At 44.0% G+C, this 21966-nt stretch overlaps 1 protein-coding gene across 6 annotated transcripts in view; it reads right to left on the bottom strand.

The window, feature by feature from the left end:
* ahi1 (Abelson helper integration site 1) overlaps positions 1-21966 on the bottom strand; it is a 301212-nt gene that overhangs the window by 108075 nt on the left and 171171 nt on the right. For 5 of the 6 annotated variants that reach the window (XR_013576639.1, XM_078542364.1, XM_078542366.1 and 2 more), the window contains one exon: positions 11194-11311. The exons of the other annotated variant lie outside the window; for it this stretch is intronic. Coding sequence is in view for 4 of the 5 variants with exons in the window: in XM_078542364.1 (XP_078398490.1) it covers positions 11194-11311 (118 nt within the window). In the remaining variant the exon portion in view is untranslated. The remainder of the gene's footprint in view (positions 1-11193; positions 11312-21966) is intronic. 6 annotated transcript variants of the gene reach the window in all.

Genomic DNA, 21966 nt, shown 5'->3' with positions numbered 1-21966 from the left:
TAAAAGCTTGCCTTAGGGATGAACCTGAGATGCTGAATCTGTGTAAAATATTTAAAGGCTGAAAAAAATTAATGAAAACAAAATACTGCTGGTGCTGGCAATCTGAAATTAAAAAGAAAATGCTGGAAATATTCAGCAGGTCAGGCAGAGAAGTAGGGTCACCGCTTCAGGTCAATGACTTTTCATCAGACCCCAAAACACAATGTTTTCAGAATAAATTACATTGCATTGTAAGAGCCCCAATAAAAAACAATGGGCCGTTGAAATATGCTCTGCTCCTTGAACCTAATCTTTCTCTATGGCTGGCCCAGTGTGCAGCTGATGAGGGCACAGCAATGTAAACTACACTTAAAAGCTTGGCAAAAAGCTTTGCACAGTATTTTCTATAGTAGCGCGGATGCAAATCAGAGGCAAACTTCACCCATCAAAATGTAGCGCCAGTTTCCTGAGCTTTTGCATTTGACAAAGAGGCAGACTGATATTGCAAGAAAAATATTATCAAGAGATAAAAACAAAAAGCTAAAAGCTAAAAGCAAAAAACAAAAAACAAAAATAAAAAGATAAAAACAATATTATCAAGCCTTTCGGAAGGCAATAGTAAATTCTCAACAATGTAGCAACAGGTACAATCTTTTACCTGGTCTTACAATGACTTGGTAATCCAGAGTTCAGTACAAATTTCTGTTTTGAGGCTTTTCCCTCCACCAGTCCACTTAAGTGTTGCTATTAAGGCAACTACAGAGGCATGAGGGAGGAGCTGGCCAGAATTGATTGGGAGATGAGCCGAGCAGGAAAGACAGTGGAACAGCAAGGGCAGGAGTTTCTGGGAGTAATTTGGGAGACACAGCAAAAATTCATCCCTAGGAAGAAGAAGCATACTAAAGGGAGGACGAGGCAACCATGGCTGACAAGGGAAGTCAGGGACAGCATAAAAGCTAAAGAGAATACATACAATGCGGCGAAGAGCAGTGGGAAACCAGGGGATTGGGTAGCCTACAAAGACCAACAGAGGACAACTAAAAAAGAAATAAGGAGGGAGAAGATTAAATATGAGGGTAAACTAGCCAGTAATATAAAAGAAGATTGCAAGAGTTTTTTTTAGATATATAAAGGGTAAGAGAGAGGCAAAAGTGGACATTGGGCCACTGGAAAATGACGCTGGAGAAGTAGTAGTGGGGAACAAAGAAACAGTGGGGGAACTGAATAGGTACTTTGCGTCAGTCTTCACGAGTAACATCCCCAAAGTTCAAGAGAGTTGGGGGGCAGAGGTGAGTATGGTGGCCATTACCAAGAAGAAGGTGCTGTGAAAACTGAAAGGTCTGAAGGTGGATAAATCACCTGGACCAGATGGGTTACATCCCAGAGTTCTGAAGGAGATAGCTGAAGAGATAGTGGAGGCGTTAGTGGTGATCTTTCAGGAATCACTGGAGTCAGGGAGGGTCCCAGAGGACAGGAAAATCGCTAATGTAACCCCCTGTTTAAGAAGGGGGTGAGGCAAAAGACGGGAAATTACAGGCCGATTAGCCTGACCTCGGTCGTTGGTAAGATTTTAGAGTCATTATTAAGGGTGAGATTTATTATTAAGGGTCAGAATACTTGGAAGTGCATGGTAAAATAGGGCAAAGTCAACATGGTTTCATCAAGGGGAGGTCATGCCTGACAAATCTGTTAGAATTCTTTGAGGAGGTAACAGGTAGGTTAGACAAAGGAGAGCCAATGGAAGTTATCTACTTGGACTTCCAGAAGGCCTTTGACAAGGTGCCGCACAGGAGGCTGCTCAGTAAGATAAGAGCCCATGGTGTTAGAGGCAAGGTACTAGCATGGATAGAAGATTGGCTGTCTGGCAGGAGGCAGAGAGTGGGGATAAGGGGGTCCTTCTCAGGATGGCGGCCGGTGACTAGTGGAGTTCCGCAGGGGTCAGTGTTGGGACCACAACCTTTCACTTTATACATTAATGATCTAGATGAAGGAACTGAGGGCATCCTGGCTAAGTTTGCAGATGATACAAAGATAGGTGGAGGGACAGGTAGTATTGAGGAGGCGGGGAGGCTGCAGAAGGATTTGGACAGGTTAAGAGAATGGGCAAAGAAGTGGCAGATGGAATACAACGTGGAGAAGTGTGAGGTCATGCACTTTGATAGGAAGAATAGAGGCATAGACTATTTCCTAAATGGGGAGAGAATTCAGAAATCTGGAGTGCAAAGGGACTTGGGAGTCCTAGTCCATGATTCGCTTAAGGTTAACTTGCAGGTTGAGTCGGTAGTTAGGAAGGCAAATGCAATGTTGGCATTTATTTCGAGAGGACTAGAATATAAAAGCAGGGATGTGCTGCTGAGGCATAATAAGGCTCTGGTCAGACCACATTTAGAATATTGTGAGCAATTTTGGGCCCTGTATCTCAGGAAGGATGTTCTGGCCCTGGAGAGGGTCCAGAGGAGGTTCACAAGAACGATCCCAGGAATGAAAGGCTTAACATATAAGGAACGTTTGAGGACTCTGGGTCTATACTCGATGGAGTTTGGAAGGATATGGGGGGGGCGGGTCTGATTGAAACTTACAGAATACTGAAAGGCCTGGATAGAGTGGACGTGGGGAAGATGTTTCCATTAGTAGGAGAGACTAGGACCCGAGGCCACAGCCTCAGAGTAAAGGGAAGACCTTTTAGAACAGAGATGAGGAGAAACTTCTTTAGCCAGAGAATGGTGAATCTATGGAATTGATTGCCACAGAAGGCTGTGGAGGCCAGGTCATTGAGTGTATTTAAGACTGAGATAGATAAGGTCTTGATTGGTAAGGGGATCAAAGGTTACGGGGAGAAGGCGGGAGAATGGGGTTAAGAAACTTATCAGCCATGATTGAATGGCGGAGCAGACTCGATGGGCCGAATGGCCTAATTTCTGCTCCTATGTCTTATGGTCTTATTGCGCAACATACCTATGTTTTTTTTACCACTAGAGTTGACAATTTAACCACTGTAACTACATATTTTAAGTAGCTATAAGTAAAACCTAGTCCACAAATTTTAGGGAAGTGTGTCCTTTACCACAGTACTATACTGACATGGAAACATAGAAAGAGTAAGCCATTTAGTCCCTAGAGCCAGTTCCGCCACTCAACTGCACCATGGCTGACCCGTAACTTGACACCTTTGCTCCATTTCCCTTAGAAAGGACTTTGAGTAACAAAAATATATCAGTTTCAGGTTTAAAATCAACCTAGCATCCAACTGCCATTTGTGGAAGAGTTGCAAACTTCCACAACCCTTTGCACGTACAAATATTTCCTAACTTCAATCCTTGTAGGTACGTCCCTTAACATCTTTGCACAAGTATCTGGGCTTTCCCGTTGCAGTGGGCCTGCAACAATGCAGCTCTATGTATGCCTGCACTACTCAAATTAGGTCCAAAAGGAATATTGAGGTACTTATCTCAAGTTCTTGGTAGGTTCAGCCAAAATGCACCCACCCCTCCACCCCACTAACACCAACACATCAGTAGAGAAAAATAAAGTGTCTTATGTTAACTATTACTGCAACTGGAGGGTCTTTTGAGGACATAATTAAAGTGTTTTTTTGCTTAACAAGCCAAAGATGCTAGTACTATACTTTCCAATTTTGGTCACAAATGTCATAATCAGGCATATCAGATTATAACACGGTTATATGCAGAGTAAAGTGCCTTCTGTCTGACTTAATAAGATTTCTCACCTATAGCTTCAGAAGAATATAACTACTTCATCAGTGTGACAATTTCCATTTTTCACATCAGATAGTCACTGAATTAGACTGATAGTTCTGTACAAAATTAAAAGTTTTGTGCTGCAGAAACAATTGCATATGGCTCAAGTCATCAGTTCTTTTCCCAGGGCAATCAACAGGTACAATCACAATATTACATGTTAAACACCTAACTTCTAGTTTGAAAAAATGATAGGGCAGTGATTAAATGTACAACACATGAAAGTTGATTTTGAGCCAAAGAGCCGAAGTGTACCAGTGTTGAATGCAATAATCACTGTTCATCTAAAGAACACAACTTTTATAGAAATAGATAACATGGATTGAGAAGTTAAAAGCAAAAAACTGCGGATGCTGGAAATCCAAAACAAAAATAAAAATACCTGGAAAAACTCAGCAGGTCTGGCAGCATCTGCGGAGAGGAACTCAGTTAACGTTTCGAGTTTGTATGACTCTTCAACAGAACTAAGTAAAAATAGAAAAGAAGTGAAATATAAGCTGGTTTAAGGGTGGGTGGGACAGGTAGAGCTGGATAGAGGGCCAGTGATAGGTGGAGGTAACCTAAAGATGTCATAGACAAAAGGACAAAGAGGTGTTGAAGGTGGTGATATTATCTAAGGAATGTGCTAATTAAGGGTAGAAAGCAGGACAAGCAAGGTACAGATAGCCCTAGTGGGGGTGGGGTGGGGTGAAGGGAATGGATCGAAGTAGGCCAAAAGGTAGAGACAAAACAATGGATGGAAATACATTTAAAAATAATGGAAATAGGTGGGAAAACAAAAATCTATATAAATTATTGGCAAAAAAAGGAGGGGATCGGAAAGGGGGTGGGGATGGAGGAGAGAGTTCATGATATAAAATTGATGAACTCAATATTCAGTCTGGAAGGCTGTAAAGTGCCTAGTCGGAAGATGAGTTGCTGTTCCTCCAGTTTGCGTTGAGCTTCACTGGAACAATGCAGCAGGCCAAGGACGGACATGGGGGCATGAGAGCAGGGTGGAGTGTTTAAATTGCAAGCAACAGGGAGGTCTGGGTCATGCTTGCGGACAGACCAAAGGTGTTCTGCAAAGCGGTCACCCAGTCTGCGTTTGGTCTCTCCAATGTAGAGGAAACAACATTGGGAGCAACGAATGCAGTAGACTAAATTGAGGGAAGTGCAAGTGAAATGCTGCTTCACTTGAAAGGAGTGTTTGGGCCCTTGGATGGTGAGGAGAGGAGAAGTAAAGGGGCAGGTGTTGCACCTTCTGCGGTTGCATGGGAAAGTGCCATGGGAGGGGGTTGAGGTGTAGGGGGTGATTGAGGAGTGGACCAGGGTGTCCTGGAGGGAACGATCCCTGCGGAATGCCGCCGGGGGGGGTGAAGGGAAGATGTGTTTGGTAGTGGCATCATGCTGGAGTTGGCGGAAATGGCGGAGGTTGATCTTTTGAATGTGGAGGCTGGTGGGGTGATAAGTGAGGACAAGGGGGACCCTATCATGGTTCTGGGAGGGAAAGGAAGGTGTGAGGGCGGATGCGCGGGAGATGGGCCAGTCACGGTTGAGGGCCCTGTCAACCACTGTGGGTGGAAAACCTCGGTTAAGGAAGAAGGAAGACATGTCAGAGGAACTGTTTTTGAAAGTGGCATCATCAGAACAGATGCGACGGAGGCGAAGGAACTGAGAGAATGTCTTACAGGAAGCGGGGTGTGAGGAGCTGTAGTCGAGGTAGCTGTGGGAGTCAGTAGGCTTGTAATGAATATTGGTGGACAGTCTATCACCAGAAATTGAGACAGAGAGGTCAAGGAAGGGAAGGGAAGTGTCAGAGATGGACCATGTGAAAATGATGGAGGGGTGAAAAATGGAAGCAAAATTAATAAATTTTTCCAGGTCCCGACGAGAGCATGAAGCAGCACCGAAGCAATCATCAATGTACCGGAGAAAGAGTTGTGGGCGGGGGCCGGAGTAGGACTGGAACAAAGAATGTTCCACATACCCCATAAAGAGACAGGCATAACTGGGGCCCATGCGGGTACCCATAGCCACACCTTTTATTTGGAGGAAGTGAGAGGAGATTAAGGAGAAATTGTTCAGTGTGAGAACAAGTTCAGCCAAATGGAGGAAATTAGTGGTGGCTGGGGATTGTTCGGGCCTCTGTTCAAGGAACAAGCGGAGAGCCATCAGACCATCCCGGTGTGGGATGGAGGTGTAGAGGGATTGGACGTCCATGGTGAAAAGGAGGCGGTTGGGGCCAGGGAACTGGAAATTGATATGATGTAGGGTGTCAGAAGAATCATGGATGTAGGTGGGAAGGGACTGGACAAGTGGAGAGAGAATGGAGTCAAGATAGCAAGAAATGAGTTCCGTGGGGCAGGAACAGGCTGACACGATCGGTCTGCCGGGACAGTCCTGTTTGTGGATTTTGGGTAGGAGGTAGAAGCGGGCCGTTCGAGGTTGGGAGACTATGAGGTTGGAAGCTGTGGAAGGAAGATCTCCAGAGGAGATGAGGTCAGTAACAGTCCTGGAAACAATGGCTTGATGTTCAGTGGTGGGGTTATGGTCCGGGGGAGGTAGGAGGAAGTGTCTGCGAGTTGATGCTCAGCCTCTGTGAGGTAGAGGTCAGTTCGCTAGACAACAACAGCACCACCCTTGTCAGCAGGTTTGATGACAATGTAAGGGCTGGACCTGAGAGAACGGAGTGCAAATTCAGAGAGAGACAGGTTAGAGTGGGTGAGAGGAGCAGAGAAATTGAGACAACTAATGTCACGCCGACAGTTCTCAATGATAAGATCAAGAGCAGGTAAGAATCCAGAGGGAGGGGTCCAGGTGGAGGGAGAATATTGAAGGCGGGTAAAAGGATCCGTTGAACGGGGAGAGGACTCCTGCCCTAAGAAGTGAGCACGGAGACGAAGGCGGCGGAAGAAGAGTTCAGCATCATGCAGAGCCCGAAATTCATTGAGATGAGGCCGTAAGGGAATGAAACTAAGTCCTTTGCTGAGCACTGAACGTTCAGCATCGGAGAGGGGAAGGTCAGGGGATATGGTGAATACACAGCCAGGGCTGGGATTGGAAGACGGGATGGGGACAGAGGGACAGGCAGGGGTGGAGGGTCCTGGATGGATGTTGGTGTCGATGAGTTGTTGGATCTTGCGTTGCTTTGCACCTGAAAGAAAGAGACAAAGTTTCTTGTTGAGGCGTTGGATGAAACGAAGAATAAAATGAAACTGGGGGCATGCGCAGCTTAGAAAAAGGGTGCGGCGGTGCTGCTGGAGGGAGAGGTCGAGTGTGTTCATATGGTGGCGCATGGCACTGAGTATGGATCTCAGAATGCGACGAGAACAGCAGTCCGAGGAGCATTGTATGTCCCGGAGATACCTGTAATCCTGGGTGGGTTCGAAACATGAGGGATGGACCTTCAGTTGAAATCCACGTGGGGTAAGTCAGAGACGGAGACAGTCACTGAGGAAGGAAATATGGCTGTGAAAGCGGGTTTTAGTAAACACCTTGTCAAACACCAGACGAGAAATGGAAAGCAATGAAGGTGGACAAGGCAAAAGAGAGATACGGAAATCCTGTCAGAGAGAAGAGCAATACTTCTTCAAGGTAGGCATTCCTTGAAGAGAAGTGGCAGTCAATTAAACACTAAGATAAAAACAAAAAACTGCGGATGCTGGAAATCCAAAACAAAAATAAAAATAAAAATACCTGGAAAAACTCAGCAGGTCTGGCAGCATCTGCGGAGAGGAACACAGTTAACGTTTCAAGTCCGTATGACTCTTCAACAGAACTAAGGAAAAATAGAAAAAAGGTGAAATATAAGCTGGTTTAAGGGGGGGATAGGACAAGTAGAGCTGGATAGAGGGCCAGTGATAGGTGGAGATAGCCAAAAGATGTCATAGACAAAAGGACAAAGAGGTGTTGAAGGTGGTAATATTATCTAAGGAATGTGCTAATTAAGGGTAGAAAGCAGGACAAGCAAGGTACAGATAGCCCTAGTGGGGGTGGGGTGAAGGAATCGAAATAGACTAAAAGGTAGAGATAAAACAATGGATGGAAATACATTTAAAAATAATGGAAATAGGTGGGAAAAGAAAAATCTATATAAATTATTGGAAAAAAAAGTGGGGGATCGGAAAGGGGGTGGGGATGAAGGAGAGAGTCCATGATCTAAAATTGTTGAACTCAATATTCAGTCAATATTAATTTTGCTTCCAATTTCCACCCCTCCATCATTTTCACATGGTCCATCTCTGACACTTCCCTTCCTTTCCTTGACCTCTCTGTCTCAATTTTTGGTGATAGACTGTACACCAAGATCCATTACAAGTCTACCGACTCCCACAGCTACCTCGACTACAGCTCCTCACACCCCGCTTCCTGTAAGGACTCCATCCCATTCTCTCAGTTCCTTCGCCTCCGTCGCATCTGTTCTGATGATGCCACTTTCAAAAACAGTTCCTCTGACATGTCTTCCTTCTTCCTTAACCGAGGTTTTTCACCCACGGTGGTTGACAGGGCCCTCAAGCATGTCCGGCCCATCTCCCTGCATCCGCCCTCACACCTTCCTCTCTATCCCAGAAACGTGATAGGGTCCCCCTTGTCCTCACTTATCACCCCACCAGCCTTTGCATTCAAAGGATCATCCTCCGCCATTTCCACCAACTCCAGCATGATGCCACTACCAAACACATCTTCCCTTCACCCACCCCGGCGGCATTCCGCAGGGATCGTTCCCTCCAGGACACCCTGGTCCACTCTTCCATCACCCCGTACACCTCAACCCCCTCCCACGGCACCTTCCCATGCAACCGCAGAAGGTGCAACACCTGCCCCTTTACTTCCCCTCTCCTCACCATCCAAGGGCCCAAACACTCGTTTCAAGTGAAGCAGCATTTCACTTGCACTTCCCTCAATTTAGTCTACTGCATTCGTTGCTCCCAATGTTGTTTCCTCTACATTGGAGAGACCAAACGCAGTCTGGCTGACCGCTTTGCAGAACACCTTTGGTCTGTCCGCAAGCATGACCCAGACCTCCCTATTGCTTGCCATTTCAACACTCCACCCTGCTCTCATGCCCCCATGTCCATCCTTGGCCTGCTGCATTGTTCCAGTGAAGCTCAACGCAAACTGGAGGAACAGCACCTCATCTTCCGACTAGGCACTTTACAGCCTTCCGGACTGAATATTGAGTTCAACAATTTTAGATCATGAACTCTCTCCTCCATCCCCACCCTCTTTCAGATCCCCACCTTTTTTTCCCCCAATAATTTATATAGATTTTTGTTTTCCCACCTATTTCCATTATTTTTAAATGTATTTCCATCCATTGTTTTATCTCTACCTTTTAGCCTATTTCGATCCCTTCCCTTCATCCCACCTGGGCTATCTGTACCTTGCTTGTCCTGCTTTCTACCCTTAATTAGCACATTCCATAGATAATATCACCACCTTCAACACCTCTTTGTCCTTTTGTCTATGACATCTTTTGGCTCTCTTCACCTATCACTGGCCCTCTATCCAGCTCTACCTGCCCCAGCCCCCCTTAAACCAGCTTATATTTCACCTTTTTTCTATTTTTCCTTAGTTCTGTTGAAGAGTCATACGGACTCGAAACGTTAACTGTGTTCCTCTCCGCAGATGCTGCCAGACCTGCTGAGTTTTTCCAGGTATTTTTATTTTTGTTTTGGACTGAGAAGTTATTGGTGTCAGAAAACAGTGTGAAGGATGATATTTGGATGTGTGTTCTGATGAAGGGTCCCACCCAAAATATTGTTATCTCACTTTTAGATGTTGATTGACCTGCTTTATATTTCCACCATTTTTTGTTTTTTTCTTCAGATTTCCATGATTCATGTTTTGAATAATCAAGTACAGGGATGCATCACCTGTCACTGAATTATTGGTCAAACTAAGAAATTCTTATTCTAATGTAAATGAACTTGTTTTCACTGCAGAAGGGATCTGCATCTGAAATGTTAGCTTATCTGTTCTCTCAACAGGTGCTAACTGACCAGCATTGAGTCTTTCCTGCATTTTCTCTTTGCTGTGGATTTTGAGTCTAGTAACAGGCAGTGCCAGTCAAGTAAACGTCCCTTTCTTGGATGGCACTGTGCTTCAAGTGTTCTTGTGGCTGCATCCATCCAGACTAGCGGTAAGTTTTCTATTCTGGTCCTAATTTGAGATTTTTTAGATGGTGGAGAGGCTCGAAGGCTCAGGATGGAATACGCCCACTCCACTGGATGGGTGCAGCATCCACAAAAATAAATTCATATCTCAGGCGAATATCCAAATATGGAATGATTCAACATACAAGTCGCACACTTAGTTAATATGGATGGCAGCTGCTTGTAACTTTAGCAGAATATATAGAAATATTCACATGAGAAGCCCTAACCTATAGAAGAATAGTTTGTGCATGAAAACTTTGAGGGGAATAGGTTTCAGAAAGAATGTCCTAATTAAAAAGTGTTCATAACACTTGTATCAAGTTGGGATGATTTATGTTGGTTTTACTTACTTTAACTACTGAAAGCTAATTTTGAAGTTAAAACCTGCAAATAGTACACCACGGGATTATACGCATATTTTCCAGATTTTTCAGTATGTTCAGAAAGGCATGCAGACTTAATAAAAATCTATTTTAATTTGAACAATTTGCTGTCTCATTCCCAACATTTCCACAGAAATTTTGACACCATGATGTCTAGTTCCTCATTTCATGTATTTTCTTAATAGAGATTTAGTCATTCTGGCCACATACTCTGCTGCTAATTACTAAAACATTCATACCTAATTCCATAATTTGTACTGGCTTTTTTGAAGCCAGATGCTACAACGTAAGTGTACAATTATTGAATGCCATTACTTCAAATTCAGCTGTTACAATCATCCCTCATTGACCCTAAAACTATTAAACAACCAAGAAGTCCAAAGCTGGGCATTGACTGGCTAACTCTTCTGGCAGGCTGGCTCTACACCCTTAATTATTCAGTTTGGAATGCTTTACATAAAGTGGGATTAAATCACTAGGGGGAGATCTGTTACAATGATTTCGCCCTGTGTACAATTAGTTCCACAGTCAAAAGGCAAGTCTTGAAATTAAACAGTTCTTGCTCGCTTAGTGTATAACATTGTAACTTTTTAAAAAAAATGCTGTCTTCGTCATATGAAGGCACTTCTCCTTGGCATCTAAATTTTAAACAGTGAAAAGCACGACTTGAAGTTTATATGAACTGCTACTTTAGTACTTTTCTATAGTTCTTTGTGATAAAAATTTCATCTACAAACATTATTCTTAAAAGAACAGAATCTTGTATATATTCACATTTTACTGAAAAGTAGTTTTCGATATGTGTTCTAGATATTTTCTATCAGGTGAGACAAGTACATGATTTATTATAAAATACATAATAGATGTTTAGCAACGGTATGTTCAATTTCTAAGAGAAAAGCAGGCAAAAATCAAATTAGAAACAATACTCACCAGCTTGTGAGGTCAGCGACTGCTGTGATAACAGCTGAGCACCCACAGTAGTTGGGAGCCTCAGCTTGGAGTGTGGCGACAGCAGTGATGGTGCAGGAAGAAAAAGATTTGGCCTGGCCTGTAATAGGAAAGGCAAATCAGAAACCAAAGCGCAATTTCCTGGGTTACTCACTGACGTAATGCCTGCCAGTCAGTAAATAACACCCCACTAATTCAGATTATGCCCACAGATTTGTTTCTGCTTTTTGTAAAATCATATGTATTAGGAATTACTTTGAAATCAAAAAAGACTTTACAGATGTAGTGCAGGTAATGACTTACTTTCCTGACTTGATCAAATGACTTCAATTAGCTATTTTTTCCTTTCTTGACAAATGAAAATAGCTCAGGAAAGAAAATTACACACAATCCTACAAAAAGTAACATTTAATGTTCTTATACAGATAAAGTTCAAACCTACATGAGGATTAGGAGCTTAGATATGCATTGAAATATTTTTTAGTGGCAAAAGTCTGAATCATAAAACTCCCAATCAGGAAAAACACTCTCCTTAAAATAGTCATGTCTAAAGGCAATTTACTGGATATGTAATCATTCTCATATCACAGCATATTCAGTCTGTAGGTTTACAGTAGCCATGGAGAGTTTTTGCATATGCCCCAAGAATAAAGGCCACTGTAATTCCTTCTTCTTTTCATTAAACATCATCCTATCTACAATGTTCCAGTTAGCAAAAGGTACATCTCCAAATATAATTTATAGCTAAACAGTTAGGGACGAATACAGAATTTCTCTATTTTGTTCCTTTCTGTTCAATTAAAAACAGTTTCCTTTTGCAATAAAGCTTTGAAATACACGGAAAAGTAATCACAATTTTGTAAATTCACTCAAATTGTGTGAATTGCGTCAGCAATCTTTATGCCTTACTTTGTGTCTTGATAAAGGCTATGTTTTTAATATGGATTTTATACAATTTTACACAAGTAGGAGAAATTCCAAACTTTAATTGGAGAGTGTAAGTCAAATACCTGGTGTGATACTTTACCTTGAGCATTAATTAACTAAGTGTTGTAATACTGAAGTTCAAATATATACCACACTAGTGATGTACAAATATGGAAGGGGTGTGTGTGTGTATGTGTGTATTATTTATAACAGTTGTTTCCACAAGTGAATAAATCCAACTGTACAGGTATAATCTTTTACTCTACATCATGGGAGGTTGTGTGCAAATATATTTTGGATCATGCTGTACAATGAAAACCTGACTTACACTGTTGTGGACAGAATTTGTGTGGTCCCTTCAAGTCCAGAATTAGATGATTCTACGTAAGGTGTGTATAGTTCCCTACCCTCAGAGTGATTTTTCCTAATTTAAAATAAATTCCAACACAGGCGTTTTGGTGATTTTAAAAATAAAGATTATTTATTATCACACACTTGCCCCAGATGTTTAAAACCCGACGTCTCACTCATCTCACTCATACTAACACGCATGCAAAGGTTAGATAAAGATGGAGTTAAAGCTGTAATTATAAAAATGGAATTTAACTCAGTCTCTATGTCAGTGAAGGCCTGATGTCTTATTAGCTGAATTGATACTTTAGTTGAAATGAGGGTCTTTTAGAAACAAAAGATTCTCATGAAGCTGTGAAGCCTCTCGTAGACAAATAGCCAGGAGTTGGCTTCTTTGGTGGACTTGGAAGCTGGAACAAGTACAGTACTTTGGCTGCATTAGAAGACTTTCAGCTATGATGGTTCAGGTATTTTTTCCCCTGCCAGGTTTGCTTTGTTCAGGTTGTATAATACTGCACACCCTGAAAGTTAGTTTCAGTCATATGGTGGAGGGTTAACACTTCTGGGGTCCAGACCACCATGATACAATAGCATATAATAATGGTCATTCACTCCTATTCTGCCCCAACTTGTGCTCAGTTATTACCCTGTGTTCAATATGACACTGGGAGACAATCAGTCGAGAAATCCCACAGTCCTCAAACGCTGGTTCATCCTTAGAGAATGAGATGTGTAAACTTCACAGGTGATTGCAAAGTACCCTTATTCAAGTCCATGTTTAACAAAATATTGGCCACAGAATTGAACACTGTCCACAGTCACATGATAAGCTGTTGTCATCTTCATAAAGTATGACCTTACAGTCTGTAAAACCCAATGTTCTTATGCTTGTATTGAGCATGACATCACTAAAACATTGTAACTGGTAGGATTTTTCTTCACTTTGGAAATAAAAATCACATTCCTAAGGCCACTGTAATTGCTAGGATCCATTCCTCTGAATAATCAATTATTTTGTGTTTCAAGGCAAATCATTGACTTTCAATCAACAAAGGAAACTATTTTTGGATCTGAAACTGGACCAAATAAGTCACTGTCTAGAATTTTGCTCATATGGCAAAAAAGCACAAAGCCAAAATCAAGTTTATCAGTATTATTAATTATATCAACACCAGGTTACTGGATTATTAGATCAACCTCTGAAATGGTTTACATCGTGTAATTATAGTACCACAGTACTATAATTTCCTGAGAAACATCAATGATGAATCTAGATTTCCAAACACTGACCTATCAGTGAAGGGTCAACACCTGTCAAAGGCCATTTTTTATCACACCGGATGAAGGCTTTCTGTTCTCTCCATTCACAGTCCAGGTCTAGTATTTTTCATTATTTAGACATCTTGCAACATGCAAGATTGCATGCTTCTTCCCAGATCTTAGCTGATGGCATACATTTATAGACTGAACAACCCACTCTGACCACAGACCTTGGCACTGAGACAACAAATAGCTCCCCCTTCTTTAGAGCTATGGATCAATTTATGTAAGAGAAAAAATGCTGTCACCAAAATATAGTGTCAAACAAAAAGTCAATGGATGGAATTTTTCGCTCTTGCCACTGGCAGGAATCATGGCAGGCAGGGGCACAAAATTTGGGGTGATGGCAAAAGTCAGTTTCCAGCCAGGCGAAAATTAGATTGGAATTTTGTTCTCTCAGCTTTGATGGCGGGGTTAAAGGTGGGTCAAGTTTCCCGCTGATCTATGTCGGGAACCACATTTGCATTCATTTGCATCTCATGAATGCTCATTAAAAGGCCAACTCGCCAGAATTATGTTCCCCCTTCAAACTAAGTGCCCTGCCAGCGGATCATTAAAACAGCCTGTTTCCCGACTGTATATAGGGTGAGGCGGTGGCACAGTGGTATTGTCACTGGACTAGCATTCCAGGGACCCAGGGTAATGCTCTGGGAACTTGGGTTCGAATCATGGGTTTCAATCAACACCATGGCAGGTGGTGAAATTTGAATTCAATAAAAATCTGACCATGAAACCATAGCTGATTGTTATAAAAACCTATCTGGTTCACTAACACCCTTTAGGGAAGGAAATCTGCTGTCCTTACCTGACCTGGCCTACATGTGACTCCAGACCCACAGCAATGCGGTTGACTCAAATGCCCTCTGAATGAGGGCAATTAGGGATTGGCAATGAATGCTGGTCTAGCCAGTGATGCCCACATCCCATGAAGCTGGCAAGCTTCAGTTCATCAACGACTTTGAGATACGTAGATCTTTCTTTCGCCTACCATTAACAGCGCTGCTGCGAGATTTCAGGTGCTTGTATCACAAGCTGCACCAAGGCTGGGATCCAGCTGGCAAGCCAGCAGGGAGGGGGTAGACGGAGGCAGGACAGGGGAAAGAGAGTGTGGTGGAAGATAGGAGGTAAGGGGTGAGTGAGAGGGTGGAATTGAAGAAAATCAGTATTAGTAAAAAATGGTGCTAGAGAAATTAATGGGGTTAAAGCCTGAAAAATCTCCAGGACCTGATAATCTACACCCCAGAGTACTAAGGGAAGTGGCCCTGGAAATACTGGATGCATTGCTGGTCATCTTCCAAAATTCTATAGACTCTGAAGCAGTTCCTACAGATTGGAGGGTGGCAAATGTAGCCTCACTATTTGAAAAAAGGAGAGAAAAAACAGAGAATTACAGACCAGTTAGCCTAACATCAGTAGTGGGGAAAATGCTAGAGTCTATTATAAAAGGCGTGGTAATATAACACTTGGAAAGCATTAAAGGGATTAGACAAAGTCAGCATGGGTTTATGAAAGGGCAATCATGCTTAACTAATTTACTGGAGTTTTTTGAGGATGTAACTAGTAGAATAGATAAGGCAGAATCAGTGGATGTGGTGTATTTGGATTTCAAGAAGGCTGTAAACAAGGGCCCACATAAGATGCTAGTGGGCAAAATTAAAGCACATGGAATCGGGGGTGATATACTGGCATGGATTGAGAATTGGTTGACAGACCGGAAACAGAGTGGGAATAAATGGGTCTTTTTCTGGATGGCAGGCGGTAATTAGTGGTGTACCGCAGGGATCAGAGCTTGAGCCCCAGCTGTTCATGATATATAAAAATGACCTGGATGGAGAAACCAAATGCAATATTTCCAAGTTTGCTGATGACACAAAACTAGGTGGTGTTGAGAGTTGTGAGGAGGATACAAGGAGGCTTGAGGGTGACTTAGGCAAGTTGTGTGTGTGGGAAAACACATGGCAGATACAGTATAACATGGATAAATGTGAAGTTATATGCTTTGGTGTGAAAAAAAGAAAGGCAGAGTATTATTTAAAAGGTGATATATTGGGAAATGTGGATATACAAAGGGAAGTGGGTGTTCTTGTACACCAGTCAATGAAAGTAAACAGGCAGGTGCAGCAAGCAATTAGGATGGCAAATGGTATGTTGGCCTTCATTGCAAGAGGATTTGAGTTCAGAAGTGGGGATGTCTTACTGCAGTTATATACAGCATTGGTGAGACCACAACTGGAGTGTACTGCATGCAGTTTTGGTCTCCTACTTAAGAAAGGATATACCTGCCATAGAGGGAGTGCAGCAAAGGTTCATTAGGCTGATGCCGGGGATGGCAGGACTGTCCTATGAGGAGAGATTGGTTCAGCTGGGCCTGTATTCACTAGAGTTTAGAAGAATGAGAGGGGACCTGATTGAATCAGAGTGATTTGAGTAGGCGTGCAGCTCCTCCAGCTCGCCTTAGCCAACTCCTCTCCCCATTACAACTTGGTGCTACAAGAGCGCAGCGGGCAACGATGATGCTTGACACCCTCCACGGGCTGTATTGCAGGGCTCCAACAGACTGGTCCAGGCACCAGAACCGCATCTTCAACATCCCGATGGTCTGCTTCACCAAGTCCCGAGCTGCTGCATGAGCCTCATTATAGCGTCGCTCTCCTGCAGTCTGAGGCTGCCACACAGGTGTCATCAACCATGACCTCTGCGGGTAGCCCTTGTCCCCAAGGAGCCAACACTGTAGCCTCTGTGGACCCTGAAAGAGTACAGGGATCTGCAAGCGACTCAGGATGCAGGCACTGTGCACACTCCCTGGAAACCTTGCGCACGCCTGCATGGCTGCATGTTCAGTGAATGGAAACCCTTGCAGTTGATGAAGTCTACCGAGTATATCGACAGAGACCTGAGTGTCGCAGAGTGCAGTCAGTCGCACCCTGCACCTGTGGGAATCCCAAGATCAGGGCGGATCCAATGGCCCTTGAATCCTGGCTGTCCCAGTCCCGGGCGAAATGCACAAAGTTTGTGTGTCATGGGGAAGATGGCATCTGTGACCTCATGGATGCATTTGTGGATGGCAGATTGTGAAATCCAACAGAGGTCACCTGTGGAGCCCTGAAAGGAGTCACTGGCATAGAAATTGAGCATCACGGTCACTTTCACAGCCACTGGCAGTGGATGCCCTCCATGTCCCCTTGGTGCCAAGTCCTGCAGTAAGTGGCAGGTGTGAGCCACCAAGTTCCTAGACATGCGCGGTCTTCGGTGACACTGGTTCTCAGTCATCTGCAGGTATGGCAGGCGGTGTCTATAGACCCTGGGTGTTGCTAGGTACCGACCAGCCACGGCTCACTGTTGCTCCTGGGCAGCGTGTGCAGGAACCGCTGCTGCCCCTTCTTTACGAGGTTGCTGCTCCTGCCTTCGTGCAGCCAGGTGCCTCAGTCGCTCTCTCTTCCGTCTTCTACGGTGTCTGTAGGCCATCAGGCATACAGCTCGGTCACCAGGATCCATGATCCTGACGTAGTCCTCCTGCAGCATGAAAGAGAGAGACGTGTGGCCATCGTGGCTGTACTTAGCACCTTTCCTGGCCCTGTGCAACTGCCCATTAATGCTTCCCAGAGACTGCTGGTCACCCCTCGGATGGCCGGAGATGAGTGCGCTGCATGGCTGCCCTGTCAACCTGCAACATGGGGGACACTGGTCCAAACCGGGATGCTGAGGTTGCAAAGGGCTGTGAGCGCCTCCAGCAGTGATTGCTACATAGCCAGCATTGGTGAGGAGATTGTACAATGTATGCAGTCCAACTGTTCCGTGGTTGAATAAAGTGGTGGCGGATTCAAAGTCTGTGTCGGGGGTGGGGGGGGGGGGGGTAAGGTTTGGAGCACTCGGTGGCCCTGGTCCTTGGTGCCTCCGCGTTGTTTGTGTAGGTGGGCAGGCTAGAAGCCCAACCCAAACCATATCATTGTGGCTGCATCTGATCTGTCTCAGTTGCAGAGGCATGGTCAGTGAATACAGGTGTCCCTAATGTGTTGCCACTTCCCTCACTTACCCTGCCCCCCACCTCGATTGCTATTGCGTGAGATTCAGTGCCAGGGCAACACTTGAACCCGCCACCCCCCCCACCCCCCCCAACAACAAGACAACTGTCGCCTCCGAGGCTGGCCAGCACCCACCCCCCGGTGCCCGAGGCCTGTAAACAATAGGTGAGCTGTGGAGAACGCTGCTGCGCACTCGCCTCAGTTCCCCCAAAGTGAAGGCCGCCAAGTGCATGTCGCTTGCGTGCTGTTATGAAACACGTCAGCATGCTTTCCCGCTGACGTCGATGCACTCTATGGCGGGGTTCCAACAGCCTGGCAAGATAGCCTTTTAATTATGTGCTGATGTATTACAATTAGCTCCCTGCTGCCCGATGGCGGGAAATGCAGCCCGCTGTTGGTGGGCTGAGTGGACGATAGCGACCTGCATTCACGCCGTCGTGAAGCAGGTCGTGCCACATTTTCCATGCACGCCACCTATCATGCCCGCCGCCAGCCGGCTTGGAAAATTCCACCCACTGATTGCAGAGTCATGCAATGAAATCCCATATCAACTGGTGTTCTGTTACCTCACAGAGGGTTTCCATCAAGTAACGCTAGGCAGCAAAGTAACATTCTCATAGATAATTGGATGGCTTCATCAGGATGATCATACACCTCTGACATCACAGACTCACGCCTGTCTAGCAGACATTTCAAATGTCACCAAGTGGAACCAACTTTCATCGCTCAGCATCGTGCATGTGGAGAGGGAGAAACAAATAAAAGAGTAATGTTGAGTTTTAAAAGCAGAGCCGAAATAACCCTGCAGGGAGGCATGAAAGACTATGGTGCTTAACAATAAACTTTTACCAAAACCTTAGTCGTAAAATAAAGGCCATTGAAAGGTGCACTTGGGCGAAAGAAATCCAACGTGGTTGTGATAAATACTTATAACATCCACAAAGAACAAACTTCAGTGCAACAGCATCAGGATAATCACTAACAATTCTCATGAGGTCACATAATGTGAGCTTTAGATGCAAAGGTTATATGTGCATTGTTCAATTATCATTTTCATATAGGGACTACCTTTGTTCATGTCACTTATGTGGAACTAAAGGCGATTGACTGAGGTGAGATTGAGAGAGACCTCATGGAATTGAGGTGCGTGGGTGGCGATTGGCATTTGGTACTCTTGAAAAGCTTCAACGTGTGTCTTTTTTCAGCAATAGTCACATTGGACTTGAAATTTTAACTGTTTCTCTCTCTGCAGATGCTGCCATAACTGCTTAGTTTTTGCAGGATTTTGTTTTTATTTCAGAACTTAGATGTCTCCCCCATTTTTTTTGAGATTGGTCAGTTTTATTTTCCTCCTCTAGTTAGGTTTTGCAGTCTCACTGCAAGGCCAGTATTTTCTATTTTCATTTCAGGCTCGATAGTCTGGCTGGGTTTTCAATTTTTCCTCATTTTGCACCCTTTTCTTTGGGGTGCACCCTTCACTGCTTTAGCAATTCACACATTCCTTATACTTTAATTTTGTTAATTCTTCTCTATTGTCTTGGGTAACTTTATACATTATCAAAATTTCTTGCTTTTCTTTCGGTTCTGCTCTGTGCTCTTATCACACTCTATTATAGTGTTCACTCAGCTTTCAGTTTGGAGTTCCAAGAAGGCTCTGGGCCACAACATTGGTTTGACTGTTATCTTCACATATGCTGACTGATATGTTCTGTTTTACCAGAACTTTGTTTTTCATTCAGCATTCTAGTTTTTAAATTTAATTTCTTGATTTTTCTGCCTCTTTCTCTGATACAAATTATTTATAGACCAATAGGTGAATTATTCATACACCATCCTCTGCTGTCCAGCTGGGTAGGACTGTATTTGCCTGCTTCCACCCTTTTCTATCCAGTCATGGCCATAGGCTCAACTATAACTGCTTCTTGTCCTGCTCCCCCATCGTTACCTCTAGTGTTTGCAATAATCTGTCCTTAGCCACCTCATATTTATCACCTACATGCTGCCCCTCAATTGCATCATTCAAAAACATGGCAGGTTCCACATGAACAATGATGGCACCAGCACTACCTCACCACCACCACTAACGACTGCTCTACCATCTCTAAATTGTCAGACTGCATGTTCAACATCCTATACTGGATAAGCAGAACTTTTGTCCAACAAAATATCAGAAACACCAAAGCCATTCAACAGCCATGACAAACACCAGCCACCAACACAATCCCTCTCATGGCAACTGTCTGAGGCTGAACCAGAATTATCACACTTGGTATCATATCTTGACCATGGGTCCATGCGACACAAGGGAGCAACAGACTATCCCCTACTATTCTTAGGATGTCAGCCATACTTCAGTTGGTTGCACTCTTGCCTTTGAGTCAGAAGGCTGTGGTCAATGGCAAAAAAAAGGTTCAGAGGAGAAACTGGAGCAGATGGATAAACCAAAGCAGGGGTGAGTGGAGGGTGGGGGGGGGCAGCAGGCAGCAGGGGCGAGGGCTAGGATCACGTTTCTCTGCTGAGTCAACATGAGGAAGACCATGGGAGGGATAGAAATAAATTTTTTAATTGCATGACATTGAAAGAATTAAAGTCAGAATAGTAATCTAATAGCAAAATTCTGAACATTATTAACAGCACAAGGTCTCTGATAATAAAACAAATACATCTGTTATGCCCTAGTGTATTCTGAATTTCAAACTAATTTTTTATATTTTAAAACTGACGACAAAAGGCAAAAGGTGGCCGCCCGACAGTCACCTGACTTCTTTTGAAGAATGAAACGGGCATGTGGGATACTTGCCTTTATTAGCCGAGGCATAGAATATAAGAGCAGGGAGGTTATGATGGGACTGTATAAAACGCTGGTTAGGCCATAGCTAGAGTATTGCGTACAGTTCTGGAATCTGCATTATAGGAAGGATGTGATTGCACTAGAGAGAGTGCAGAGGAGATTAACCAGGATGTTGGCTGGACTGGAGAGTTTTAGTTATGAGGAGAGATTTGATAGACTGGGGATTATTTTCCCTGGAGCAGAGGAGATTGAGGGGGGACATCATTGAGGTGTATAAAATTATGAGGGGCATAGATAGGGTAGACAAGGAGGAACTTTTCTCCTTGGTGGAGGAATCAATAACCAGAGGGCATAGATTTAGGGTAAGGGGCAGGAGGTTTAGAAGGGGTGAGGGGAAGAATTTTTTCACCCGGAGGGTGGTGGGAATCTGGAACTCACTGCCTGAAAGGGTGGTAGAGGCAGAAATCCTCATAACATTTAAGAAGTATTTGGATGTGCATATGCTATGCCATGGCATACATGGCTATGGGCCTAGTGCTGGAAAATGGGATTAGAATAGTTAGGTACTTGTTTGGCCTGCGCAGACTCGATGGGCCGAAGGGCCTTTTTCTGTGCTCTAGACCTCTATGACTCTATGAAACCTTGTCAAGAGGGAGCAAAAGGAATATTCCAGGCTGACGCTGAATCAATACCATTTCCTGAAACTAATCCGAAAAAGTATTATCAAATTGAAGGATCATTCAAAGTCAAAGACCCTGACTATCTCAAACTCTCAAGGTATTAACTCACAACACAGGATGTGTACTCAACATAATCACCCATCTTATTTGGAAAAGGACTTTGAACTTGTAAAAGGTCACATGATTAGACAGCCATGTTTTCTGTCTGCTTTTAAAATCAGCTTGCAGACAGAGTTCCACCAAAAGCCATTGGATTAGCTGCAAGCCATCAAGCAGCTAATGTATTCAACAGCAATACCTTGTAAGCGGGGAATCCCAAGAGAAGGACTCCCCCAGCCTGTTCTAATTTTGAGTTCACCTGAGAAGCAAACTCCTAGGGCAAAATTTTCTGAGCCCGTTGGCAGCAGGCGTGATAGGTGGCGTGAGCAGAAAATATGGCGTGACCTGCTTCATGATGGCATGAAGGCAGGTTGCAATCGTCCGCTGGCAGGCTGTGTTTCCCACCATTGGTCGGCATGGAGCTAACTAATATATTAGCATATAATTAAAAGGCCATCCCACCAGGCTCTTGGAACCCCGCTGTATCGTTCACAACAACACGCAGGCGATGTGCACTTGGCGGCCTTCACTTTGAGGGAGCTGAGGTGAATGAGCAGCTCTCCAC

The sequence above is a fragment of the Cetorhinus maximus genome, chromosome 5 (assembly GCF_964194155.1).
Source record: "Cetorhinus maximus chromosome 5, sCetMax3.hap1.1, whole genome shotgun sequence".
In the NCBI taxonomy this organism is placed as follows: Eukaryota; Metazoa; Chordata; class Chondrichthyes; order Lamniformes; family Cetorhinidae; genus Cetorhinus; species Cetorhinus maximus.
The sequence above is the reverse complement of the archived record's forward strand: the minus strand, read 5'-3'. Positions and strand labels throughout refer to the sequence as shown.